Here is a 9,007-nt window from a genome sequence, read left to right as displayed (position 1 = left end):
CTGAAATGAAAGATAGTGGGTTTTTCTAATGAACTTCATCTGAAAATTCTTGAAATGTCTCATAATTAGATAAATACAATCAAACTGTGGAGTAATATTGGACTTAAGTGTAACAATAACAAAAGTTAAACAGATAAGTGGGAGATTGTATCCTTCCTTAACCTCAGTGCATTTATTTGCTCTAATTGCCTATAGTCATCCAAAATACTCATCTTAATGTCTGCAATGATTCTGAACATAGTATTCACTGAGTGGTGTCAGGCTAAGTGCATCTGTTCCTCAGGTGTGACCAGGTGTGGAGCAAATAAGATGGGGGCTACACTGTCTACAGCATTACAAAGGACAGAAATAGAAGGAGCTACAATTAGATAATCCACTTAGTGTCAGGCATCACGTTTATTAGGGGTTATCATAAGTCACACACTTAGATAGTCTGTGTGTGAGGACCCAAAAGTGTGGTGCTGATGCACCTGAGAGAAAATTGTTTTTTAAAGGAAAATTTACTTTGAGATTTAAATAAGCACCGCCTTTGCACAGTAATCCTTCCCTGATTGGTCTAGCATTGTTGACAGGCAGCTCTGTGGCGTTGTTTTTATTGGGCAGGGAGCGCAAGGCCCTCTCCGTGACGTCACGAAAGGACAAGTCGATTCACCGCGAGGTCATTCGGCCTCTCCGAGCAGCCGGTCGCAGCCAAGCGGAGGCGCCATCTTACGACACTGAGAGAGTGAGTGAAGTTTTTTCATTTTTAACAAGCCGTATAGTGTGTTACGGCCCATTTTGATATTTGAAATCCGTCTGTGTTCTGTGCTGTAGCTTTGTATAGACGTTTTGTTTCTAGGACATCATCTCCACTCTTTACCTAGATACATTCCACCTTGAAGCGGTCAAGTTAGCTTAGCGCTTCATTTAGCCTAGCATTTAAGCGGCATTGCCAAAGGAAAAAAAAAACTTTCTGTATGATCATATGCCTGGTGGCGTTACGGCGTGGGTCTTCTAAACATTTGAAGTGTGTACAAGATGCTCTGTGGGTGGCTTGTTGGATCTCCGGATCATGGTTAGCTTAACTCATTCACTCAGCTAATGTTATCCATTTCCTGTCATCAAGACGCCTCACTAAATGTTGCGTTCAGGTGCTCATCTAATGCTCGGAGCTTATAAGTTTAGCAATGTAGTCTCACTGGAAAGCGCAACGCATCTCCATATTTTTTGCTACTTACTGGTTAGTAATCAAGATAACGTGCCTTAGGTGCCCATTAAAACGCCTTTGACATCTAAGTCGATGTTCTTCGTTCTGTCTTGTAATATGTGTTATGTCAAGTAATATGAATTTAGTTTGTAATTGTATGTGATGGAACACCACGAATAAAACTGTTAATCTTTTATAAGATTAACATATATTACCATGGGAAAATTTGTATGTCTGGTAATACAAACCATGGCTTATATTTGTATTTCTTTTGTAAAGGATGACAGAAAATCGAAAGTAATTTGGGGAAAAAAATACGCTAAATGTTTCTCACAAATGCACACTCTCGAATTTTAATGTTTTTCGGATTCAGTTTTGATTGAAGTTTAAACCCCCAAGTTGGAAACTAATCTCTCCGATCATTCTGACAAACCCTGAACGTACACTGCGCTAGCCCACCGACACGTGACGGTCGAGTGTGCGCGCGTGTGTGCCGGTGGGGGCGGGTCTATTATCAGTCACCGCTACCAGTTAGCCGTGCTAACACAAAGCTAACTTGTTGCTCATTGCAGCTCGGCCAGCAGGCAGGACACCACCATGTACCCGACCGCTCTGACACAGCTGGCCCGGGCCAACCCCTTCAGCGCTCCCCTGTTCTCCCTCCAGAAAGTGGAAGAGCCACAACAGAGCCTCCATGGACAGAGGACACGCACACTGGCAGCCGCCTCTGCAGAAGGTAACCGCTGCTAAGTCCGCAGGACGGCTAACGGAGCTAGCGTTAGCTGCGTTACCTTAACCAAGCAGATTAGCACAGTTGTCCTTTTTTGTCGCGCTAGTCGTAATATTCAAAGTTTATTACCATGTCGTGGGGTTTGCAGTATTATTGGTGACTGATTAATAGTCATAACAGGGAGGTTTTCTGGTTTTTGAAGCAGTCAGCTGCTAGGCCTTTAGCTGCAGACAAGGTGCCTGTGGAGGACAAGGAAGGACAAAGTGGGATCTTGCCTGTGCGCTGCAGCAAACTGAATTCTGTGTGTCGTACTTGAAACGCAGCAAGATCTCCAAGATGACTAGAACGGTGCTGGATGAGGAACCACGGAGGTTGCATAATTGTAAACTAATCTCGTCAGGCACGTGACCCCTATCTAGAGGAGTACAAACTGTCCTGGCGTTGATGATAAATGGTGGGTTGTAAAAACAGACCCCCAAATAACTTTAATGTCTTGACTGTAATTCTGTACAGTTTCAGGGGTTTGAAAAGTCAATGGCAGCCTTTGATGGTGAAAATGTTAACTTAGTGCTTATAGGGCTCTAAGTCTGATTTTAATGCAGTTCATAAGGAGCTTCTTAGAATGAATGAATTTTGTTCATTTTCTTCACATAAACAGTTGAATTTATACATCTGACTTACCTCAAAGGCCTTATCAGGGTTAAGCAGCAGTACGATGTATCTGATGTTTGTTGCGCCAGATTAGTTTAGAGCTAGAGAGATGTTACCCAGCTTATGACTTTGTTTTAGGTCCAAACAGGTAGGCAGGTTTCACCACTGCTTACTGCTTAAGAGCAGGACAGGCTGTCCATCCATCAGGTAACGTGTTTTACCAGTCAGGGTTCTTGAGTGTCTTCAGTTGTGAGGTAGGACGTCCAAGTACCTATTTCCTCCTGTGCAGACTCAGATGTTCTGACAGTACCACTTGTTTCCTCAGAGGGAGACAGTTGTGAGTTCGGCTCTCAGAAGTATTTCGTCCTGTGTGGATTTGGGGGGATTCTAAGCTGTGGCACCACACACACAGCCGTCGTTCCCCTCGATCTGGTCAAATGCAGAATGCAGGTCTGTTTCTGTGGCTCGGTGCCTTTTTATCCGTCACGTCTCATCCACCAATAACCCTCGTGTGTTTATTTTTTATTTTTTGATGAAGCACCAATTTGCATGAGACTTTAGCGTCAGCCCAGTCGTGGTGAAGTTGTGTCATTAATTCCCATGATTCAAACGTGTTGGAGTGATCATAACATGGCTGCATGACCGCACCGGTGTTCCTGTGTGTACAATTGTTTCTGCCCACGTCGCCGCCCCCAGTCCACCCACCCACCCACCCCACAGTCGGTCAACAGTAGAGGACTCTGTATGTGAAGGTCAGGAGAACCAGGACCTGAAGGAAAAAATGTCCTGAATGTAAAGTCAAACACCAGCAGGTGTCTCAGGCTCTCTGAGCCGTCCAATGTCTAAGATCAACAACACATTTATCTATACATGAACTCAACTCCTTAATACTGTATAACACACTGGGTTATAAACCTGCAATCAGGTAAGTTTGTAGTGACACATGTATTTGATAACAGAGATGTAATATTAACTGGGATGTTTAAAATTGTAGTAAAATTGAATGAATCATTTAAATGTTATTGTTCAATGATTCTAATGCCTGATTTTTGGACCACAGTGATGTTTTGCTGATTTGTGTTCATCAAGAGAAGACTAAACAGTTCAGCCCTGAAACTCCTGCCAGTGCAATTACAGAACCTGATGGGTGCTGTAAACTACTTAAGCTTAGTTTTTAAGTCAGAGTTTCTCCAGAATTGACCATGGAAAAGGCTGCTAGTGGATGTTGAATCATTTTGAGGCCTTATTACTTCTGGCAAAAAAAAATCCAATGAATAAAACAGTTTTGTGTTAAAATAACTTTTTTAAACACAGTAGTGGTGCTAAAACATGAGCTAACATTGTTTTGCTCTTGATTCCAATCTCTTCCATGACTTAAGCCTCTATATCCAGGTGTCTCTGCTCTTAAGAGTGACATAGGTTTAACTTGAAATGCTAAGAAAGTGGAGAAAATGTCTGAGATGTACCGATCAACCAGTTTTTAACGTTAATTTTCTGTTATTTACTGTAAGAACTCTTCTTTCTTGGGTAAAAATTGAAACTTTCTATAAAGAATCGTCCCCAAAGTCACTTGTATGACAATCCGGCTTTCCTTCTCATCATGCATTTTTGTTTACTTACCAGTTGTGGATTGTGCAGCAAGTTTAACTTTTTTTCTTTTCTTTTTTTTTTGCAGTTTTAAAGTTATTTTAAAGTAAAGAAAGTTTAGAAATTATATTTCAGCTTTCATCACTGTGGTCCCTTGAAAGGTTTTAATGAAATCATGTTTTAAATATGACGTTATCAACCGTTGGTGTTTTATCCTGATGATGGTGGCATGTTAGTGGCAGAGCCGTTTCTAATGGAGGAGTCTGGACTCTGCACTTTAATCATTCTCATATTGGACTCTGAGGGGACTAAAGGTCTACCCCCTGCAGTGCCTCTCCTCCATTATGCGGCTCTGCTGTGGTGTTGATTTTTGTCCTGTGCTGCACGTGACCTTGCATGTTGCATGCGTTCTGTGTGTCCCTCCCTCCCTTCTATCACAGAGAGCTGCGAATTCGGCTCCAATAAGTACTATGCCCTGTGTGGCTTTGGGGGTATCCTGAGCTGCGGCATCACACACACAGCAGTGGTGCCCCTCGACCTGGTCAAGTGTCGCCTGCAGGTTTGTACAGAAACTGAGCCCCTTTCCCCCCCCAATGTAGTGACGAGTAGCCAGAACCACCTGCAGCCTCTGAGGCGTCCAGCTTCATGAAGGATCAGGACTCAAATACGAACAGGCTTTTGAAGGTGCTAAAACCTCCACACCTTGTCCACATGAGTGCAGATATTTCCTCAGCTCTTTATATCAACGTACCACAGAGGCTTTAGAGTAGTAATTCCATACAGGGTGGAGACTTTGAAACCTTTAACTGTCTGTGTGGACATGCAGAGATGGTGTTGGGAAACGATGACGCCATTAAATTAGTATGCGCTAGCCTTTTATTTAAGTCTGAAACATTAGGAGAAAGCAAATAACACTCACCACAGTGCTGTAAGAGTTTCAGAACAGCAATTTAAGCTAAAAATGTTTGAACATAAATACAGACAGATTAGAAACTTTGAAATCTCATTAATCAACCTGAAACAACAAATGCTAAGGATTTATAACACTGGAGCTTGAAGTTGAATTCAGAGACAACTGAAGGGTCAAAAGTTGTATTAAAATATTGTTTAATTGGTTTGCTTACAGTCAGTATTGGTTTAGGTTCAAGCTTCATCCTCCAAAGTTAAACTTAGGAAGGGATATATCTGTGTTCATGTGGTCGAAGTATGAGGGGTGCTTTTTCGTTAACATTCACAATCTCAAAGCAAATTACTCTGATGAAAAAGTTTAAGAATTTTCCACAACATGTATCAGTGTTTAAACTCTTAAAGAATTGTCATTTATATCCCCATTACAGAATATTCCTATCCTAAATGTAGGAAGAATGAGAAAGCTTATTGTGTAGTCTGCCAAAACACTACAGACTAGATTTGATAGTCATCCCTAGGACCTTTAACTCTGCTCAGATCAGCAGATCTCAGCCCTGACAGCCATTTGTTTGCATACCTCCTCACACGACTGTTTCCACCTGCACAGGTGAACCCCGACAAATACAAGAGCATCGGAAACGGCTTCGCAGTGACAGTGAGGGAAGATGGTGTCAGAGGTCTGGCAAAGGGCTGGGCCCCCACCTTCATCGGATACTCCATGCAGGGACTCTGCAAGTTCGGCTTCTATGAGGTGTTCAAGATCTTCTACAGCGACCTGCTGGGAGAGGTGAGTGCGACGACGGGACGTGTTGGTTCATGTCTCCGTCTCGAGTTACACACTTTGATTTCAGTGATGGTTACACTCGGGTGGGTAGAAAACATTTCTGTTTCCCAGAGTTTGTTGCTGTAGAAAAGTCTTTGAAATGTTTGGTTTTGTAATTGGTTTGTACAAATATGGAGGGAATTTTTGCTCTCATCTATCTTTTCCACAAACCAGATCTCTTTTATATCGTTGTGTGTTCCAGATGGTCGTTTTTATTTAATGTTCTTTGTAACCTGAGCCGTCTATTACCTGATCAACCTGACCTTTTGTCCTTGTTTCCCTCTAACAGGAGAACTCCTACATGTGGAGGACATCATTGTACCTGGCTGCCTCAGCCAGCGCAGAGTTCTTCGCTGACATCGCTCTGGCTCCCATGGAGGCCGTGAAGGTCCGTATCCAGACCCAGCCAGGCTACGCTAACACTCTCCGTCAGGCCGTCCCCAAGATGTTTGCTGAGGAGGGTCTCTGGGCGTAAGTGTGCAGACTTCTCACAACTCACCAGCATCACGTTTCAGTCACATTACTGACAACAAACCATGCTTCATTGATGTTATTTCTCATGGTAACAACACGCTCCTTAGATCCACCTCTGGAGGGCACTGTGCTCTGAGCACAGCCCCTCAGCAGCTTTCTTGCTGTACAGTTGGAGGTGCTTGAGTCATTGGCGTGTGAGAACAGTCCACCTGTCCCTCAGCCCACCTGTAGCACTGGCAGCCCTGTTTCACACACAGGGAGACCCCAGTGCTGCGAGCCTGGGGGACGGACATGAAGCGTAGAAAAAAAAAAGCTTGTTGTTGTTTGTTGTTGTGGTTGTTTTAGATCTCTGTATGTATGAAGTTGACTTGATGTTCAGATGAGCTCACTTCTTTTGTCATTCTGCCTGTCTCCAGCTTCTATAAGGGTGTTGTGCCGCTGTGGATGAGGCAGATCCCCTACACCATGATGAAGTTTGCCTGCTTCGAGCGTACTGTGGAGCTGCTCTACAAGTATGTTGTTCCCAAGCCTCGCAGCGAGTGCAGCAAACCAGAGCAGCTGGTGGTCACCTTCGTGGCTGGTTACATCGGTGAGTAAAAACACTTAACAAAGGGCTGATTACCGAGCTGTAGTCAGTTGCAAAAGATTTTACACCTCTAACACAAGTGTAAAGAAGACACAGTGAAATCATAAACAGATTGAAAGAAGTGTCACTAAAGCACAAAGTTGAAAACTTCTTAGTTTGTCAGACAGCTTCTCTGACCTCGTATATTCATGGTTTAAGTATCTTGTGGTCGTATTCACAAATCTTCCCAATACATAGAGCTTGTCCTCATAACTGAATTCTAAGCTAAGATGCTATTCTCGACGCATCTAAGCCTGTGAGTGGAAAACGTTTTGGGTGTATTGAGGAAGACTTTAAGAAGGTGTAAAATAAAGAGAGTAGAGAATAAAAAAATCTGCCAGAATGATCAATGTGATTACCCATTCCCGCGCTCATCTCTCGTCTTTTCTCTTCTGCAGCCGGTGTGTTCTGTGCCATCGTGTCTCACCCTGCTGACTCCGTGGTCTCTGTGCTGAACAAGGAGAGCGGCAGCACTGCAGTCCAGGTCCTCAAGAGGCTGGGACCAAAAGGTCTGTACCAGAGTTAACCAGTCAGAGTCGATCATTCATGGGGCATCATGTAAAATATTACAGCCTCAACACGCTCCTTAGATCCACCTCTGGAGGGCGCTGTGCTCTGGGCACAGCCCCTCAGCAGCTTTCTGGCTGTACAGTTGGAGGTGCTTGAGTCATTGGCGTGTGAGAACAGTCCACCTGTCCCTCAGCCCACCTGTAGCACTGGCAGCCCTGTTTCACACACAGGGAGACCCCAGTGCTGCGAGCCTGGGGGACGGACACTCTGTTTAACCATCAAAGTAATATTACGATCTAAGGATTTGAGAACAGTCGTCATGCTGATCCAGTTTCTTCTCAGTGACATCAGATAAAGATCTCTGTCTTTCCTGTCCTTAGGTGTGTGGAAGGGTCTGGTCGCCCGTATCATCATGATCGGTACTCTGACCGCCCTGCAGTGGTTCATCTACGACTCTGTGAAGGTCTACTTCCGCCTGCCCCGTCCCCCTCCCCCCGAGATGCCCGAGTCCCTGAAGAAGAAGCTCGGCCTCACAGAGTAAACCCCCCTCTTCCTCCTCTTCACCTTCCTCTTCATCATCCACCGAGTCTCCTCCACCTCTGACCCCTCAGAGCTCCACAGCGCACACAGCAGTTTTCTATATTTATGTTGTCAGCCCGTTCTCTGCTCAGAGCTCCGAGCTGCTTCTACTCATGTATATTTAAAACAAGCCAGGAGACAATGGAACTGTCGCTCGGACAGAAAACCTCCCTCTGTAGAAACGCCTGTCTGGTTTTATCATTTCCTGTGATTAGAAGATTGTTGGAATTCTAATAAAAGAATTAAACTCCCTTGGACAAAGATACCGTTTCATGTTCATGTATTTTTTTACATTCAGATGTGGCTTGCCTTTGGGATTTTAATGCTCCAGGTAATGCATTATTGTGATAATGCTTAACAGGAAGGTTCAGACTTTGTTCCTGGAACAACTTAGGTAGAGCATTTCTGTGAAACTTGTCATGTGATTAAAAGATCACCTTCACATGTGAACTAAGAATTTTATCTTAAGTGTTGGCTACAGTCTGAATTGAATGCACTGAATTACAAGCTCAACAAAATGCTTTCTGATAACATTGCACTTTGACTCCTGCTGATGTTTGCTGTGGGCTGTTTGATAATGAAGTTAAAAAAAAATCTGCTTTGACATGAAGCTTACACTGCAGTGGATTTCAGATTAGAGTAGCCTGTAAGTATGCTGCCATGGTCCTGCAAAATGCATCTAACAGGTACTGTTGTACATCAGCTTCCTGTTTCTTTTACACCCTTGGCAGAAAGTGAACCCTAGAATGCAGGTCTGGGTAGGTAATGGGTATGTTTACCTGTTCTACTACACTAAGGTGAATTGTATTGAAATAACCCCCTCTCTCAGGACAGGAGGGTGCTGTAGTATTTTGCTTGTTAGCAGATATAAGTCCTCGAGGTTCCAAAGTGTGGCCTCCATTGTCCATCACATCTCATAGACACTTGATAGAT

General features: G+C 43.8%; 1 protein-coding gene and 2 non-coding genes across 4 annotated transcripts; all 3 read left to right on the top strand.

Annotated features, from left to right (window-relative positions):
• Nucleotides 1-600: 600 nt before the first annotated feature.
• On the top strand, nt 601-8,337 carry slc25a3a (solute carrier family 25 member 3a). Of its 2 annotated transcripts, none has more exons than XM_074698549.1 (8): nt 601-724; nt 1,759-1,922; nt 4,595-4,713; nt 5,671-5,850; nt 6,176-6,357; nt 6,777-6,949; nt 7,384-7,494; nt 7,876-8,337. In XM_074698549.1, exons 2-8 carry the CDS (start codon nt 1,784-1,786, stop codon nt 8,034-8,036), a joined length of 1,065 nt encoding a protein of 354 aa, XP_074554650.1. In that variant the 5' UTR covers nt 601-724; nt 1,759-1,783; the 3' UTR covers nt 8,037-8,337. The 2 variants fall into 2 exon arrangements, with proteins under 2 accessions (XP_074554650.1, XP_074554649.1); XM_074698548.1 differs by lacking the exon at nt 4,595-4,713 and adding an exon at nt 2,893-3,017.
• On the top strand, nt 6,454-6,654 carry LOC141810976 (small nucleolar RNA SNORA53). The gene has a single exon (XR_012600136.1). It is a non-coding gene; the product is annotated as a small nucleolar RNA SNORA53 (small nucleolar RNA).
• LOC141810981 (small nucleolar RNA SNORA53) lies at nt 7,562-7,762 on the top strand. Its single transcript, XR_012600140.1, has one exon. It is a non-coding gene; the product is annotated as a small nucleolar RNA SNORA53 (small nucleolar RNA).
• Nucleotides 8,338-9,007: the final 670 nt, after the last annotated feature.

This window comes from Halichoeres trimaculatus, unplaced genomic scaffold, assembly GCF_033239565.1.
Source record: "Halichoeres trimaculatus isolate MK-OKI-2021-1 unplaced genomic scaffold, fHalTri1.1 fHalTri1_scaffold_21, whole genome shotgun sequence".
Lineage (NCBI taxonomy): Eukaryota > Metazoa > Chordata > Actinopteri > Labriformes > Labridae > Halichoeres > Halichoeres trimaculatus.
Note: the sequence above shows the minus strand (reverse complement) of the source record. Positions and strands in the feature narration are given on the sequence as shown.